The sequence below is a fragment of the Sinocyclocheilus grahami genome, unplaced genomic scaffold, assembly GCF_001515645.1.
Source record: "Sinocyclocheilus grahami isolate Dianchi unplaced genomic scaffold, SAMN03320097.WGS_v1.1 scaffold246.1, whole genome shotgun sequence".
Taxonomy (NCBI): domain Eukaryota; kingdom Metazoa; phylum Chordata; class Actinopteri; order Cypriniformes; family Cyprinidae; genus Sinocyclocheilus; species Sinocyclocheilus grahami.
The window spans coordinates 568,840-587,878 of record NW_015505425.1 but is presented as its reverse complement, the minus strand read 5'-3'; the positions used below and the strand labels follow the sequence as shown (position 1 = coordinate 587,878).

The window sequence follows — 19,039 nt, the reverse complement described above, 5'->3', positions numbered from 1 at the left end:
CTGCTCCCGGGAGTTCTGGAGAGAGTACGCCGGGATGGGGTCCGTCTGTTTCTAGTAGCCCCGTTCTGGCCGGTCCGAGTGTGGTTCTCGGACCTTGTGTCCCTCCTCGACGGCTCTCCGCTGGAGATTCCGATCAGGAGGGACCTCCTCTCTCAGGCGGGGGGAGCCATTCTTCACCCCCGCCTGGAGTTATGGAAGCTGTGGGCATGGCCCCTGAGGGGGCACAGCTCCTTGCATCTGGTCTCTCAACTGAGGTTGTTGAGACTATACTCCAGTCCAGAGCTCCCACCACTAGGAGTAACAGTACGCCTTGAAGTGGAAACTTTTCGCTTCATGGTGCGGACAGTGACTGCAGGACCCAGTCAACTGCCCAATTGGTACAGTTCTGGAGTTTCTGCAGGAGTGATTCTCCGCAGGGTTATCTCCCTCCACTCTGAAGGTATACGTGGCGGCCTTAGCTGCTTACCACGCCCTTCTGGGTGGTCAATCATTGGGAAGACACCCACTTATCACTCTTTTCCTCCGTGGCACCCTGAGGCTGAGCCTGGTACAGCGCACTAAGGTGCCCTCATGGGACCTGGCTATGGTTCTGGAGGGCTTATGCAATGCCCCCTTTGAACCCATAGAAGAAGTTCGGTCAAGTTGCTCAGGCTCAAGACCATCTTTCTCCTCGCTATTTCCTCACTAAAAAGGATCGGGGATCTTCAGGCACTCTCTGTTTCCCTCCCGTCTCCTATGGGGGTCAGAGCGCACTCGACCAGGAGTATGGCGGCCTCCAAGGCTTTCAACCTGGGTGTGGCCTTGCAGGACATTTGTGCTGCGGCGGGCTGTTCCTCTCCACACACTTTTGTCCGCTTTTACAACCTAGACCTGGCATCTACCCCAGGTTACCCAAGTTCTCTCTTCGTGATGTGCTTGTAAAATACACACACAGGCAGGGACTTGGTAGTATGGCGCAGTGGGTATTCTCGTTCCCAAAGCGATCTCGACGCAGCTCGAGTTCCTGAAGGGGAATGTCTCTAGGTTACGTATGTAACCATGGTTCCCCCGAGGGAACGAGACGCTGCGTCTCTTTGCCATACTCCCGGCATCCCTGCAGGCGCTACTTCATCGAAGCTGGTTTGCGCTCTGCCGGATGCGCTTTTATACTTTCTGGTGCTTACGTCACCCCGCCCGTGACGTCTCACTACTCCATTGGGCTGATTTGACACGTGCTTCAGAACGCGGTCACGCAGGGGCGTTCCTAAAGCGATCTCGACGCAGCGTCTCGTTCCCTCGGGGAACCATGGTTACATACGTAACCTAGAGACGTTTTATTAGTATGACATTTTTTTTCCCCACACACAAAAAATCCAAATTTTTTGTTTAAATTGAAAAGTCATGTAATTTTGCATGATTTTATTTGTTAGTATTCCGTTTCATACAGTGTGAGAACGTGGTCATGTTTGATGACCTTTGGCACAAATCAATAACACTTAGCAAGGAGACAATCAAAGATTGTAATTGGATGTTTTGATGTATGCAAATTCAGAACATGTGAATATGATATTCTGTAACAATTAATTGTATTACTATAAATAATTATATATTGTATTGTGTGTAGTATGGTATGGTAATTCTACCTTTGGTAAACTTAATCAAAACAACTAATTTTGATAAATGACATCCTATTGTCTGTGCTTTGCCTCCTTGCTGTTGGGCTTCCACCATTGGCGTTTCACTGGAGACATGACTTACTCTGGTAGGAAGTACGGATCCGTTTCTTTGAATCGGAATGAAAGTTAGACAGGCCACGCATGCAAAAGTCTGCAACAGCGCCCCCATGCCCCAGCACCGCCACCCACGAGAGGAGACATGGAGCGAGGGAGGAAAAGAGGAGGAGAGAAGAACAAAACAGGCTCAGAGTGACAAAACGCGTGTGACCGCAATCCGAGCAAGACCCAGTGTACTGAGGAAGAAAATGAAGGAATGAAAATAGGAAAATGAAGCCTAACCTTTTGTATTTTTTAGATCTACCAAAAACAACAAAAATAAGGCAGAAAACAGAACTAAACAAAAGGAAAAATATTTTGGGATTGACAGCCACTGCAGAAGGTGGCACTGAAATTGTACAAACAAACCAACAAAACAAACATAAATAGAAATGCCTTCTCTTCTGTGTCTATCTAAAAGTGTATATGTGAAGATGTATTGCATGTACAGTGGGTACGGAAAGTATTCAGACCCCCTTAAATTTTTCACTCTTTGTTATATTGCAGCCATTTGCTAAAATCATTTAAGTTAATTTTTTTTCCTCATTAATGTACACACAGCACCCCATATTGACAGAAAAACACAGAATTGTTGACATTTTTGCAGATTTATTAAAAAAGAAAAACTGAAATATCACATGGTCCTAAGTATTCAGACCCTTTGCTCAGTATTTAGTTGAAGCACCCTTTTGATCTAATACAGCCATGAGTCTTTATGGGAAAGATGCAACAAGTTTTTCACACCTGGATTTGGGGATCCTCTGCCATTCCTCCTTGCAGATCCTCTCCAGTTCTGTCAGGTTGGATGGTAAACGTTGGTGGACAGCCATTTTTAGGTCTATCCAGAGATGCTCAATTGGGTTTAAGTCAGGGCTCTGGCTGGGTTTTTTTTTAACCTTGGCCAGATCTGTGCCTTGCCACAATTCTGTCTCTGAGCTCTTCAGGCAGTTCCTTTGACCTCATGATTCTCATTTGCTCTGACATGCACTGTGAGCTGTAAGGTCTTATATAGACAGGTGTGTGGCTTTCCTAATCAAGTCCAATCAGTATAATCAAACACAGCTGGACTCAAATGAAGGTGTAGAACCATCTCAAGGATGATCAGAAGAAATGGACAGCACCTGAGTTAAATATATGAGTGTCACAGCAAAGGGTCTGAATACTTAGGACCATGTGATATTTCAGTTTTTCTTTTGTAATAAATCTGCAAAAATGTCAACAATTCTGTGTTTTTCTGTCAATATGGGGTGCTGTGTGTACATTTATGAGGAAAAAAATTAACTTAAATGATTTTAGCAAATGGCTGCAATATAACAAAGAGTAAAAAATTTAAGGGGGTCTGAATACTTTCCGTACCCACTGTATATGCATGAGTATGTATGTCTGTCTAAACCGAGTGTGAGTATCTGATAGCAGGCGGATCACATGAGCTTCGCTGTCTTCATACCCATTGGAAGTTGCTGCATCACAATTTTGCATTTGTTAATTGTAAGGTAAGCATTTTAGTTTTATTGTGTCGCTGTACACACAGCGCTAACTGCAGCACTGCTGATACAGTGGGGTCCAAAATCTGAGACCAGACTGGGTTTCGAAATGTATTTCAAACCTGGAGATGAACAGAACGTTTTTGGATTTTAAAATCTGAAACAAAGAATTTTTATAATAAAACGTGAACTAATAATAGGTCTTTGACTCATGTGGGTGTACATGATTTGAAACATAATTACACTACCATTCAAAAGTTTGAGGTCAGTGAGATTTTGTAAATGTATTTATTTAGCAAGGGTGCATTAAATAGTTCAACACAGAACAAAGAAATATATCTCATGACAAATGTATCACTTTTCCACAAAAATATTAAGCAGCAGAAATGTTTTCAACATTGATAATATTAAGAAATGTTTGTTGAGCAGCAAATCACCCTATTAGAATGATTTCTGAAGTAATGGCTATAATTCAGTTTTGACATCACAATAATTAATTGTATTTTCAAATATATTTTAAAAAACAGCTATTTTTAAACTGTAATAATCATTCACAATATTAGTTTCCAATGTATGGGGATGTGGATGTGGATTTTCATTTAAATTTCGATTATGCTGACAATATAATTTGAAAAAAACTGCATTCAAAATGTCAAAATAGAAACATTTTGACCAGTGGTCTCAGACGTATGGATCCCACCATATACAATGAGAAAGACTAAATATAATCAATGATAGAATAAAAACTGAGTGGGACTGCTGCCCCTTTCAGGACATCAGTTTAGAAAACAGAGAGAGAGTGTTCAAAACAGTCTCTTTATACACACTGGCCTGAGTGTGTGGGTGAGCGTTAAGACGTTCACTTTTTTTTTAAGAGCTTGCATAAGCTACGGATCAAAATCACTCTTCGACCGCACCAAACGACCTTTCTGCCCACCTCTGCATCTCCATGTCGGCTCAAAGCCTCTCGGTTTCTAAAGATATGACTGGATGAACAAGAGGAGGGAGAGCGACCACTTTGAAGTGAGGAGCCAGCATGGCGCCTCCCTGCAGCTTCCTTTTGATGATGCTCTATGAAAACAGATCTTCATCTTTAGCTTTCACTTATGACATCTCCTTTCTCTGGATGGTCCGTGTGAGTGTGTATGTGCGTAAGCAGTCAGGGTAGGAGGATAGAGGAGGGCAGGTGGAGTGAGATCTGTGCTGGATTAGTAACAGTGAGTCCGTATGGCAGGTTACACTGTGTTCTTTGTTAGGTGTCGTGCTCAGGCAAAGACCAACAACAAGAGAGATACAACAGACGACATGCAGAGAAGGCAACCATGAATGCAGTGCAGATAAAGAGAGGGACTGTGTGTGTGTGTTAAATAGAAGAGAGACATTTACAGGCAAGGACAGAAGACAGACAGCTTGAAATCTGCAAAGTTTGTTTTTGATAGCTGAAATGCTGAGCATGTTTGCAGATACATGCCAGTGATGTGTGTGTGTTCACAGCTGATATTTATTTTACAGCTTCGTTACAAAGAAACACACTGCATTTGAACATTCGTGGGATTCTGAGACACAAGGTGCATGTGTACCTGATGTGGACTGCCGGTTTTTGCGAGGAGAGCGTGTTAGTCGCTGGAAAGGGTCTGCAGATCCATACAGCTCCAGGGTGCTCATACACAGCAAAATGGTCTTCTGCAGGTAGTCCACAACTGCCAAACCATTGCAGTTACCTAGAGCCAACCTGCACAAACACACACACACTCACTGATCATACACAACTATGTTTCGTATTAAAATTCATAAAGTCCAGTTATGACTAACAATATTTATATCAATATAAGTTAAATATAATATCATTATTGAATGTATCACATAGCTTTGCGCAGTTTATATACCCCTTGCAGAATTTTTTTTTGTGTGTGTGTTCACAGCTGATATTTATTTTACAGCTTCGTTACAAAGAAACACACTGCATTTGAACATTCGTGGGATTCTGAGACACAAGGTGCATGTGTACCTGATGTGGACTGCCGGTTTTTGCGAGGAGAGCGTGTTAGTCGCTGGAAAGGGTCTGCAGATCCATACAGCTCCAGGGTGCTCATACACAGCAAAATGGTCTTCTGCAGGTAGTCCACAACTGCCAAACCATTGCAGTTACCTAGAGCCAACCTGCACAAACACACACACACACTCACTGATCATACACAACTATGTTTCGTATTAAAATTCATAAAGTCCAGTTATGACTAACAATATTTATATCAATATAAGTTAAATATAATATCATTATTGAATGTATCACATAGCTTTGCGCAGTTTATATACCCCTTGCAGAATTTTTTTGAAATGTTTATAATAATTTTTTTTTTTTAAAGTGTGATTATAAAAAATAAATTACATTAATTTTTTTTTAGTACTGGCCTAATGAAACATTTGACAAAACAGATGTGCATACATATCACAAAACTAAACTAAATATACACAAATTATCAAAATGATATTACATTTCAAAGGTCAAAACAGCATAAATTCTTAATATATAAAAAAGCAAAATATGTATATATTTTTGGGGTACATTTTTTAAAAGAAATTCATACTTTTATTTAGCCAGAAACATAACATTGATCAAAAGTGACATCAAAGGCATTTACATTGTTACAATACAATAAATAAATAATTCTATTTCAAATGAATGCTTTTCTTTTGAACTTTATATGCATCAAATAATGTATTATGGTTGCCACAAAAATATTAACCAGCATAACTGTTTTCAGCATTGATGATAATGTTTCTTGAACACCACATTTTTATTTATGACATATATATACATTGTAATAATATTTAACAGTATCAATGTGTTTACAGAATTTTTGACCAAATAAACACATACATACATTTTATGCTGTCTAGAATGCTAAACATCCAGCAGGTTCTAAAAGGGGTATGTAAATTTATGATTTTAGTTGCTAGAGACTGATTTTAAAATGTTCCATTAATCACTGGTAAATCCCACACCCCTGGGTCCAGTCATGAACAAACAAATCACAAGACACACACATGCGGCCTGAATGACACCGAGTGTGCAGTGACATTTAATCTGCTGGACTGAATTCAAAGCAATTCAATGTCTTTCTGACCATTGTAGCCAGACATCACCATGGCAACCTTTGCGCATAATAACGCTTTAGTAATGTTGCACATAGTTGCGACTGAATCAAAACAGGATGACAACAAGGGAAAGATCCAAAAAAAGGCCAAATTATAATTAGGTTTCACCACTTTAGTCAAAAATCAAACACCCTGCGTGCTGGAATATAAACAGCTGGACACATGACTTTGGAGTTTTGAAGATGACAAATCAGTTACATTAAATATGGGAGGACCAATGTTTGTTAACCATACTCATATACCATGGTAAACAAGTCCAAACAAGTCCACAAATCCTTGGTATTACCATAATATACTTGAATGCAATACTATAGTACGCTTGTGCAAGGGAAACTATTCTAGAGATTCTATTGGCTGAAAAAATTAGAGACCACTTACAGTCCGTAGGCGGAGTTTAAATCCAAGCTGGTGATTTGTTGTGGCGGCTCTCCATCGACCCATAATAACTGAACCACTAGCTCTGCCTGGTATCCAGGAGGCATTCGGATCATACGATCTTTAACCCTGTGAGGCAAGTATTCAAATTCACTTTATTGTGGAATCTAATTTGATTGTTACACTTTTATTTAACCTAATATTTTCTAAATAGCGTTATCTAGTAAGCAAGCTAACAATGTCTTGTCAAGTCCTAATATTGAGAAATTTCTGTATAGTCTCACTTGAGGCAAGGGATGCTGTCCCGCACGCTGTCCGGTGTGTTGCTGCGGGGACTGGGAGGCTGAGGTTGGGGCGAGTGACCGCTGGGGTCCGAAAAATATGGAGTGTTCTCTGTATCCGACGGAGAGATGACGTCCTCCATCTCACACTGCAACCGCACCTCTAGGGACTATACACACACATACAACACAAAGTTAATCCATCAAATCCATAGCATGTACTCAAACTTTTAAAGGATTGCTTTAAAGGAATAGTTCACTCAAAATCACTTTCTTTCTTCTGCTAAACACAAAAGACGATATAAGTGTATTTTGTCCATTCACATTTATATTTACATTTATTCTTTATAAAAGCAGACGCTTTTATGCAAAGCGATTTACAATTGAGGGACACAACAAGCGATTCATCATAACCAGGCAAATAAACACAGGAAGTGCTTGTAATACGTTTCAGACATTGTTCAGAATAGTACAAGCTAGACAGGGGAGATTAAGGAAATTTTATTTTATTTTAGGATGCAGTTAAATGTTGATGGAAGAGATGAGTTTTCAGCTGTTGATTTTCAGCTTGAAAATTGTCAGGGATTCAGCATTCTGGATGGGGGTGGGAAGATCATTCCACCAGTCAGGAACGGTGAACAAAAATGTTCTGGAAAGTGATTTTGTGCCTCTCTGTGATGGTACCACGAGACATTGCGCACTTGTAGATCTCAGGCTTCTGGATTGGATGTAGATTCGTAAGAGTGAGTGGAAGTAGGAGGGTGCTGAGCCTGTGGCTGTTCTATATGCAAGCATCAATGTCTTGAACTTGATGCGAGCCGCAACCAGTAGCCAGAGCAGGGAGATAAAGAGAGGTGTGACGTGGGCCCTTTTGGGCTTGTTGAAGACCAGTCGTGCTGCTTCAATCAGAATCATTTGTAGAGGTTTGATTGCGCATGATGTAAGTAAAAGTTAATAAAAACAAAATTCAATAAAAGTCAATGATGTCCACTGTTGTTTTGGAACCCATTGACCTTAATTGTATGGACACAATATTCTTCAAAATATCTACTTTTGTTTTCCACAGAAGACAGAAAGGCCATACAGGTTTGGAAGTGCGAGTGAGTAAATGTTGATAGAATTCTTGGGTGAACTATCACTTTAAGAGCACACTTGTTTTCTCAACTCACCGTGATAGTGGTGTTGGCGTCATGTTTGCTGAAGCGATACAGGATGACGTGGGCGCTGATGCCGACTACACAAAAGATACGGCTCTGCGGGCACCAGCTGATCATCTGAACAGCGTAGGGGTCTTCCTCCACAAGCTCAGCGCTGCGTCCCACATCTCCACTCTTAGGCTTCTCAAACACCTTTGACGTCTTGAGCTTATACAACATCTGCAGTGTGACTGACAGAGATGGAGGTTATCACCACATCACATCTTATTACATACTGAATGTGATGAACAAGGTATTTAAACAGAAACAGTGCTTTAAAGGAAATATTCTGTGTTTAGTACAAGTTAAGCTCAATTGATTACACTTAACAGTGGCATAATGATGTTTACCATTGGATTAGTGTCTACTTTAAGAAAAAAAAAAAAAAAAAAAAAATATATATATATATATATATATATGTTACTGTTAGCCTAGCCTGTTCACACCAAAAGCAATAAAATTAAGAATAAATTAATTATTAATTATTAATAATTTAATAATTGTTCTAATTCTACAAGAATAACTGACGTCATCAGAGAAGGAACACAAAATTTCAGATTTTCATTAAAAATTACCAAGACAAACTTTTTTTTTCTGTATTAACTTTTAACAGATTAATTTTCACCTACAGACTAGCAATAACAAAGTAAAGTGTCAATTTTTATTTCATGCAGATTTCAAACAGCTTTACATCTGAAATAACAAAACGTTTAAAAACAAGAATTCAAGTAAACTTAACATTTCTAATTTTAAATTCTTAAATTTACTTCCACTGTAAGTTCCTCACCATATAGGTTTTGGTGTGAACAGGCTAGGCTAACAGTAACATATATATATATTTATTTTCTTAAATAAAAAAAAAGGCCAGTGGCCTAATGGAAAAATGGCTGCCCACTGCTCTGGGTGTGTGTTCACTGCTGTGTGTGTGCGCACTTTGGATGGGTAAATGCAAGAGCACTAATTCTGAGTATGGGTCACCATACTTGGCCACATGGCATGTCACTTTAAAAAAGATGAAGTCCCGATAATATAGTATATAATAGAAAACAAGGAATAAATCAATAATTTTTGTGGTAATCAACATTATGCCACAAATGCTGTTGGGTGAGCTTAACTTGCACTGAACCCAGAATATTCCTTAAAGTAATGTCCATGGTTGTGAAACCAGCACATATTTGGTATTTGAATGTCCACTTTGGTCATATATTGTTTGGTCTGAGTAGTAAAGAATGAAATGAGAAATGAGGAATCATATGGCAAAGCATCAATGGAGGTTGTTCATCCAAAACGAACCTAAGAAAGAGTGAGACGGAAACAGCATGAGACTGAAAGGGGGAACAAGCTTGTCAAAGTGTAGACACTTACTCGCTGTGGCATCCCAAAACTTTATTGATCCGTCTGCATGTCTGAGGGGGACAACAAAGAGGAAGGACAAAAAGCGATCGTATGAGCAACTGAATGTGTGCGTTACACAGCTTAAGAGAAACCAAGCGATGACAGCTATGGAAACAGGAGGGAAAAAGAGGCAGAGAGAACAACACGCAGGGTCAATAGTGCTATTGAATTAAAGCGGAGAAGTGCAATACATTTACCAATGAGAGCCAACCAGAAGGGCACATTTTAGACACTGACTTCAAGTGAAAACAAACGGAATCAATGCATGCTTCGGAACAAAAACAAAATCAATCCAGAGTTTTCAAGCAAATAAAAATATTATAAATGACCTCCACATGTGGGCGGAAAGTTGAACTTTTTTGAGGCAGGGGCGTGAAAATATTTTAGGTAGGAAGCATCACCTATAGTGTGGGCTGTTTTTTGTTTTTTTAATACCTGCACAACAACCCTTCTGAAGATAGTCCAAGACAAACTTTATGCTTTCAAATTCTTTTATTATTTTTAACTAATAATACAATTGTTTTACTAATTTCATTTTTACTAATTTCATTCATAAGAAGCATTTTACTAATTTTATTCAGAAGAAGACTTTAGATTACATAAACATAGGAAATCTTAACAACATCATGTGACATGGTGTAAATGATACTGTGATATACATGACAAAAATACATCTCTGTGATACATGTATGTTGGACACTGTTGGTAGATCCATGAAATAGACTAGAAAAAGTGTGGAAAGTTAGTTTAAAAGTTAGTTTAAGAGAGTGTATTTTGTAAAAGTTCACAGGGTCAAAGGTGCACATATTTGAAGAAACACCCATTAATGTATCATATCTAAACATCATTCAGTGGAGAATTGGCAATTCAGTGACATTCAGTTTTCATTCCCAATATGTTTCCTTGTACCTGTCAATACTGCTATGAGCGACAATGTGATAAATGCACAAACATCCAAGTGAGAAAATGAAGCGTGTTGCTCTGGGACAGCTGCGTCATCCGCATATTCAGTTTTGTACAAAAAAGCACACATTTTACTCAGCCTGATGTTTATATGAAATGCTAAAAAAGCTATCTAATTCTTCCAATGCCTCAGCCAAATTCATGTAAATATAATATGTAATGAACAGAAAATCACACATTGGTTTGTTAAATAACATACATTAAAGTTCAAAATCTATTTAAAATAAATCAAAGAATCATTAAGAAGTTTTCCACAAAAATATTAAGCAGCACAACTTTTTGTTTTCCTCATTGATAATAATAATAATAAAAAAAGTTTCTTCAGCACCAAATCAGCATTTTAGAATGAATTCTGAATGATCATGTGAAGACCAAAGTAATGGCTTAAAATTCTGCTTTGCCATCACAGGAACAAATTACATTTTAAAATATATTCAAATAGAAAGCAGTTACTTTAAATTTCACAATATGACTGTTTTCTTATTTTATTTTTAAATGTAATTTTTTACTGTATTTTTGACCTTGGTAAGATTTGAACTTCATTTAAAAACATTTAAACATTTTACCAACCCCAAACTTGAACATGAACTTGCATGAAGCTTCAAGCATATAATACCGTAAAGCTTTTACAGTATTATAAAGCTTTTAGCAACAGTTGAAGGTTAATAACATAAAGCGCACACAAATTCACTTACCCTGTGATGATAATCTCTGGATATGTCTGTGAACCGACTGCCCATGTGCCACCACTGACCGGCCACTCCTGAACACAAACAGATAAAAACTGTTTCTAAAACACTCAACTGCCATGAAAAATAGATGATAAGTTACACTGACTAAGCATTTTAAATGAAAGGCTGCAATTTGGGTCATCGAGAAACTCCAGAAAGTGTTTAGATTAGCTAAGAACTTTGACAAACCTTGTGGCTGTAGCCGGTCTTTTTGTGTTTAGCTCCTATGGAGTAAAGCACGGGTATGATGTCGGGGGGACAGTCGGCAAAGTAAGCCGTGCACGTGACTGGAGACTCATGGATGTCCATGGGGTAGGGGTTCTCAAAGATAGGAAAACTAAAGGAGAGAGACTTCTAAATAAATAACAGGCATTTATAAAACACAGACGATTTTGACTCAACTCCAACTGTAAGAGTCACATTAAAATTTTCATAAAATAGCCTATATACATACACACACACATCTGTGACCGTACATCAACTGAAATCTGTATTAAAGTGCATTATGTTGCTATAGGTGACCATAAACAGGGGGTCTCCATTCTTACTGTAAGAGAGAGCGACCTGAATGGATAAAAGGGCTAGAAGACTACATGTTTGAAACACTTAAGAATGAGCATTATTATGATAAAAAAAACGTCTCAGGTTACTTATGTAACCATGGTTCCCTGAGTAGGGAACAAGACACTGCGTCCTCTAGGGGTTGCTATGGGGAACGCCTCGTCATGACCCATGTCTGAAGCATACATTGAAAAACAACTCGTTGGCCGGCGACAGCCATGACGTCACTATTGGTACGACTATAAAATAGGCGCCGGGAGCACACATCATTCACTTCTTCATCTGAAGCTTGCATCCGCAGCATGGCAAGAAACCTAGAGGATGCAGTGTCTCGTTCCCTACTCAGGGAACCATGGTTACATAAGTAACCTGAGACGTTCCCTTTCATGGGAACTTCGAACTGTGTCCTCTAGGGGTCGCTATGGGGAACGGTATACCCACGCCACCATGCTGAGGGGAGTGCATGCCAGAAACCATGGCGAGCACTAAGTACCAACTCTACCATATTGCTATGGGAGTCGCCCATGGGAACTCAACAGACCCTTAGTAGCAACACCCTGTTAAGTAGGTATCTAGAAGATAGGAGGAGCGGTGCCCAAGGCGGAACCGAGGTTTTAAACCACTCAGAAAGAGCACAAAGTCGTTGCGCGTAGCTCTTACCATACAGGATTTTAGAAAAGTGGGCAAAGCATAACGTGCACACTTACCACTTATGTGGATTTTAGAAAAGTGAGCAAAGCATAACGTGCACACTTACCAGCTATGTGGATTTTAGAAAGTGGGCAAAGCATAACGTGCACACACTTGAATACCATTCTAGGGGTTCTCGTGGCACCCTGAAAGAGCAGCCCATAGATAGAAATAGCGTATCCCCAAACGCTATGTCTAAGGCTATAATGCTGGAGTGCCTAGCAGTTCAGCCCATGGAGCGAGGAATCCAACTCCTCAGAGAGGATTAACACTCGAAAGAAAGCACCATACTCATAATAACCCTCACTGGTGAGGGGAGCGATGCTTCCAAAGTGTGTCGACAGAGACACACCAGTTGAGTGGAGCCCAAGGAACCGTGGGTCTAACCAACTCAGAGAAAGGGAACGAGGTCAATAACGCATAACCCCTACCATACAGGATTTTAGAAAAGTGGGCAAAGCATAACGTGCACACTTACCACTTATGTGGATTTTAGAAAAGTGCGCAAAGCATAATGTGCACACTTACCAGTTATGTGGATTTTAGAAAGTGTGTAAAGCATAACGTGCACACTTACCAGCTATGTGGATTTTAGAAAGTGTGCAAAGCTTAACGTGCTGCACTTATTTGAGAGTTTTCCAAGCATCTGGATCGTGTGTGTCATCAGATGTTAAACAACGTCAACACGGATACACACATCCTTAAATGCTTTGCTAGTGCTCGCCATAATGAGATAAATAGAGATCGCTCTTACCACAGAAATGCACGCTTCAAACAAAACAGTCAATGAAGACGAAGAAGAGAATGATGTGTGCTCCTGGCGCCTATTTTATAGTTGCACCGGTAGTGACGTCATGGCTGTCGCCGGCCAACGAGTTGGTGTTTTTCAATGTATGCTTCAGACACGGGTCACGATGAGGCATTCCCCATAGCGACCCATAGAGGACGCAGTTCGAAGTTCCCATGAAAGGGAACAAGGCTATTTATAGAATGTGCTCTGTGGGCAACTCTAAGTGGGCTACCAGGTACTGATACCCACGGGTACTTGTATTGATGCCACTGGCCTACATTTATGCAACTGAATTATATCATCCATCAGAAGAATTAATAATAATTAAGAATGTAATAATAATGATGATAGTGATAATAATAATAAATTGTAAGTGCTAGTGTTATTTTCATTCTTAATAAATGTAAGTGTTAGTGTCTTTATCATCTTGCAATTGTTGATACAACAGTAATAAGCTCTAGGTTGTGTGTGATTTTACCATGTTTTTAAGAGTGCCTGTAGTAAAATCATTGCAACATACAGTACATTGCAGCCTTTAGTGGCTTATTGCTTTTACTATATACCTTATTTATTACTACTACTATATAATAATTAGTAATAATAATTTATTATTATTACTATATACCTTTTACCTTATTTAACTATATAACGTTTTTAAAGAAGGTAAAACTAAACTACAGTACACTTTAAAAAATCAAGTTTAAATGTATGGATGACTGTTTGGTTCTGAGAGGGTTTGGGTGCAGCAGTTTGTTTGTTCTTTCGCTGTGCCCTTGTGAAGAAATGGCCTTAAAGCAAAGAAAACATCTGATGTCAAACTGACAAAGTCTCTATGGCAGGAGTAATACTTAAAAGAGTGACGAACGGCCAGTTGGTGTGTGTGTGTGTGTGTGTGTGTGTGTGAGTGTCAGGCTGACCTTAGCTCTGGTTCTTTATAATGATTCATTTGATGGATGTTTATGAGTGGCAAATCCAATGATATTTACTCTTAACAAATAAATACACACACACACACACACACTCAGATTTAAACCCTTTTCCACAAAGCAGCTACAAAAGTAACATACACAATCTATTGGGTGTTGAGCGATGTTGCCTCTGGTGGAAGTACTAATGTGAGGTGCTGTTGGAGTACATCACATTGAGTTACATCATTCAGCCACACACACACATGGCATAACGCGTGTGAGTATGACAGCGGAAAGAGAAATAGATACTGAAGAAGAGATTGCTCACTTGCTCTGGGTTAGATCGACCACAACAAAATCTTTTTCCAGCAGAACCACCACCGCATATGGCTCTTGGACCTCTGTCAACAAAAAACACAACATCTCAACCAATAACCATCTATGAACTCAAGACAAGGGTGAGCATAAAAAAAACATAGATTTATGACTCTAGATTTATGGATATTATTTAAAGGAGACATATGAAACTACAACATTGGACCCCTCTGACTTTCATTGCATGGACAAAATACTTTTTCAAATACAAAATAATTTTCCAAACATTTTGAAGATTAATATATTATGAATATTTGTGTTGCACAGAACAAAGTCATACAGGTTTGGAGTGACATGAGGGTGAATACATGATGACCAAATTTTCATTTTTGGGTGGTACATCCCCCCCAAAAAAACATTTCTGTGTTTATTTGAGCCGAAATGTTCCAATAATGAGTAGTGTTTGTCTGACCAGTAGAAGACTGATTTAGTGTTCAAATAAAAAATCCATTATTCTCTTTTCATGAAAACCATAGGTCATGAAGATGCAGGGCCACGTACTGTGCTGTATATGCACTGGTAAGAATGAACGAACAAGCAGAGAGTTGAGAGGGAGAAAGGGAAAAAATGGGTAACAACTGATATCTTCACATTTGCTGGATGTTTGCCGTCTCTTTTTTACATTCTGGGTAACACATTTTGTGCATGTGTGTACATGTGCATGACAGGGCTTTGTCTGTTTCTGCTTTTCTCAAGAGAAAAAGACAGATATAGAGATACACCCCTTGACTGAACAGAGCCGAAGCTGTCACTTCCCAAACCTTTCAGAATCAATTCGCATCACGCCTTACTGATGTCAGATTCACAAATTAATTGCTCCTTTCAGTTGGTTGTTTCTGAAGATTTTATGTAATTGACTCACAATGCATTTACACTACCATTCAAATGTTTGGTTAGATGAGATTTTTTTCTGTCTTTTATACTTACCAAGGTTTAATTTATTTGATCAAAAATTCAGTAATATTATGAAATTTTACAATTTAAAAATACCTGTTGTCTGTTTAAATGTGTTTTAAAATGTAATTTACTCCCGTAATAGCATAGCTGTTTTACTGAATACTGAAAATAGTTGCTTAATATTTTTCTGGAAACCATGCTACCCTTTTCAGAATGCAATGATGAATAGAAAGTTCAAAAGAAATGTAAATCTTCTATAACATTACAAATGTATTTAATGTCACAATTGATCGATTTAATGCCTCCCTAAGTATTAATTAATTTTTAAAAAATCTTACTGACACCAAATTTTTTAGTTGTACTTGATAAAATCCCTGAATTGTAAGGGAGAATTTTCTGGGGGATAAAACAATCAGTTGAGGAACATGTTAGAACCATAAGCTAAAAAAAAGGTAACACTTTACAATAAGGTTCATTTTCATTAACTAACATTAACAAAGATTAATAAACACTGTAATAAATGTATTGTTCATTGTTAATTCGTGTAAGTTAGTACGTTAACTAACATTAACAAAGATTAATAAACACTGTAATAAATGTATTGTTCATTGTTAATTCGTGTAAGTTAGTACGTTAACTAACATTAACTAATGGAACCTTATTGTAAAGCGTTAACAAAAAAATCATGTAATATTGTCTTTATTTTTATTATTATTATTTTCATGTAGCACAAATACAACCAGGATCTTATTTAAAGTGATGACATCAAACTGAAACAAATATATAAAAATAAATCAAATACCAATACAACACCCTAATTTGTCAAACGTAATATTACAGAAAATTGTATAATTATTTAACTAAATAAATATTTAATTTCAAAATAAGAAAGACTTCAAATGTAGAACATGCACTTTTTTGAACTCTCCTTTAGTGATGATTCAAATGAATCAGTTGTTTTGAACTGAACCATTATGAACTGTCTGAACGAATTAACTGATTCACTTAAAATTAATCTCCTCTCCACTCTCTGTTAATGATCGGGTATACAATGAGAAAAAGAATGAAAACTTGGTTTTACTCAATCCAATTAAATGTCCCACCAAAAACAACACTAATGATATGGAAGAGAGCAGGAGACAGGACTGACCTGTTCAGTACACTCACCGTTGAGATAGGGTGTGTCACAGAGCACTAGGAAGTCCACTATTGGATAGTCCATCTCTAACACTGTAATGGCTTTGCCATGCATGATGGTTAGGGTGGGTCTACGTCCTGCCTTATCATACGAAAGACCCCCAGAGAAGACGACAAATGCTTCACTACTGGAAGATGGAAAATAAAAAAGAGTGTTAAATGGAAAACCATAGTTGTCTGTCTGATATCATGTCAAGAACCAAAAGATTCTGTCTTATTGGAAAGCAAGTTTTATGCCACACAAAACAACCTCGCTTTGACGTTAAATGTCCCTTCAATACATTGATACTATAGGAATGCATGGTTTCAATTTAAAATGCCCCTATTATGCCATTTCTAATATTGCCTTTCATGCAGTGTGTAATTTTAGATTAGATTAGATTAGATTCAACTTTATTGTCACTGTGCAGAGTACAAGTACAGAGCCAATGAAATGCAGTTAGCATCTAACCAGAAGTGCAAATAACAAAGTATATAAATAAATATAAATTGTGTATATACATTAAGCTTTATGACATATAGTGCAAGTTATGAGGTAGGAGGGCAGAGACCAGCTCAATGCAAATGACTGTACATACAACATAGGGTGCAAGGAAAGTATAAACAGAAGGTGTATTATACAGTGAGTATAAACAGAAGGTGCATTATACAGTGAGGTACATAAATAACATATGTTTATATATGGCCAATGACCATAACAGTGCAAAAGGCATACGGAGGTAGAAATGTGCAAAGGAATGTGCAAAATATCAGAGAAATGTGCAAAATAACAGAGGGAATAATAAGAACGTATTGTGTGCAGTGCCCAAAGACATTTAAATAAAGCTCGCGTCCCAGCAAGCCGACCCTGCCTTCTTCCTTCCACCCTCCTGAACCTTTGTTACAATGGCCAATGACCATAACAGTGCAAATGGCATCCGGAGGTAGAAATATGCACGGGAAAATATCAGAGAAATTTGCAAAATAACAGGGAATAATAAGAATATTGTGAGTAAGGAGTGCAGACAGGTTATTGTACAGTGCCGTTTTTTTTTTTTACCATTAGGTGGTCCATCTAGGATGTAGTGTTCAGCGCTTGAGATTGGAGTCCAGTAGGCTGACAGCTGAGGGAAATAAACTGTTCCTGAGTCTGCTTGTGCGACAGCGAAGACTCATAAAGTGCCCCTGATGGGAGAGGAGTGAACAGTCTGTGATTGGGGTGAGAGGAGTCTTTGATGATGCTTCTCACTCTCCTTAGGCAGCGTTTGTGGTAAACGTCTTTGATGGAGGGTAGCCCAACACCAGTGGTGTATTGGGCAGTTTTCACCACCCGCTGGAGGGCTTTCTGGTCCGAAACAGTGCAGTTGCCATACCACACTGTGATGCAGCTTGTGAGAATGCTTTCAATAGTGCAACGGTAAAAGTTCAGTGAAGACTCCTATAACGTCTCCCCGATGGGAGAGGAGTGAACAGTCTGTGATTGGGGTGAGAGGAGTCTTTGATTATGCTTCTCACTCTCCTTAGGCAGCGTTTGTGGGAAACGTCTTTGATAGAGGGTAGCCCAACACCAGTGGTGTATTGGGCAGTTTTCACCACCCGCTGGAGGGCTTTCTGGTCCGAAACAGTGCAGTTGCCATACCACACTGTGATGCAGTTTGTGAGAATGCTTTCAATAGTGCAACGGTAAAAGTTCAGCAGGATGTTGGGGGACAGGTGAGCTTCCCTTAGTTTCCTAAGGAAGTAAAGGCGCTGTTGTGCCTTTTTGATCAGTGTGGAGGTATTGAGGGACCAAGAAAGATCCTCAGAGAGATGGACACCAAGGAACTTAAAGCTCGCCACGCGCTCCACTTCAGCCCCATCAATGTAGATGGGAGCGTGGTCCTTCTTAGTCCGCCGGTCATCAACAATCAGCTCTTTGGTCTTCTGGGTGTTGAGTGCAAGGTTATTGTTGGCACACCACGTTGTTAGATGCTGAACCTCGTCCCTATAGGCCGTCTCATCATTGCCACTGATCAGGCCTACCACCGTGGTGTCATCTGCAAACTTGATTATGGAGTTAGAGCCATGCACAGGTATGCAGTCGTGGGTGAAAAGGGAGTAGAGTATTGGGCTCAGCACACAGCCCTGTGGTACCCCAGTGTTTAAAGTGAGGACAGAGGAGGTGTGGTTACTGATCTTAACAGACTGTGGTCTGTTGGTGAGAAAGTCCAGGGTCCAGTTACAGAGGGAGGGGCTGATGCCAAGATCACAGAGCTTGGAGATCAGCTTGGATGGGATCACAGTATTGAAGGCGGAACTGAAATCAAT

The 19,039-nt window shown here is 39.1% G+C and overlaps 1 protein-coding gene across 1 annotated transcript in view; it reads right to left on the bottom strand.

Moving 5' to 3' along the window:
- Positions 1-19,039, bottom strand: part of stxbp5l (syntaxin binding protein 5L) — a 178,515-nt gene that overhangs the window by 42,759 nt on the left and 116,717 nt on the right. The window contains exons 10-19 of the mRNA XM_016289454.1: positions 16,724-16,881; positions 14,613-14,685; positions 11,525-11,672; positions 11,300-11,367; positions 9,612-9,652; positions 8,220-8,437; positions 7,054-7,220; positions 6,773-6,898; positions 5,244-5,395; positions 1,738-1,806 (exon numbers count right to left, since the gene is read on the bottom strand). Coding sequence (XP_016144940.1) covers positions 1,738-1,806; positions 5,244-5,395; positions 6,773-6,898; positions 7,054-7,220; positions 8,220-8,437; positions 9,612-9,652; positions 11,300-11,367; positions 11,525-11,672; positions 14,613-14,685; positions 16,724-16,881 — 1,220 coding nt within the window. The remainder of the gene's footprint in view (positions 1-1,737; positions 1,807-5,243; positions 5,396-6,772; positions 6,899-7,053; positions 7,221-8,219; positions 8,438-9,611; positions 9,653-11,299; positions 11,368-11,524; positions 11,673-14,612; positions 14,686-16,723; positions 16,882-19,039) is intronic.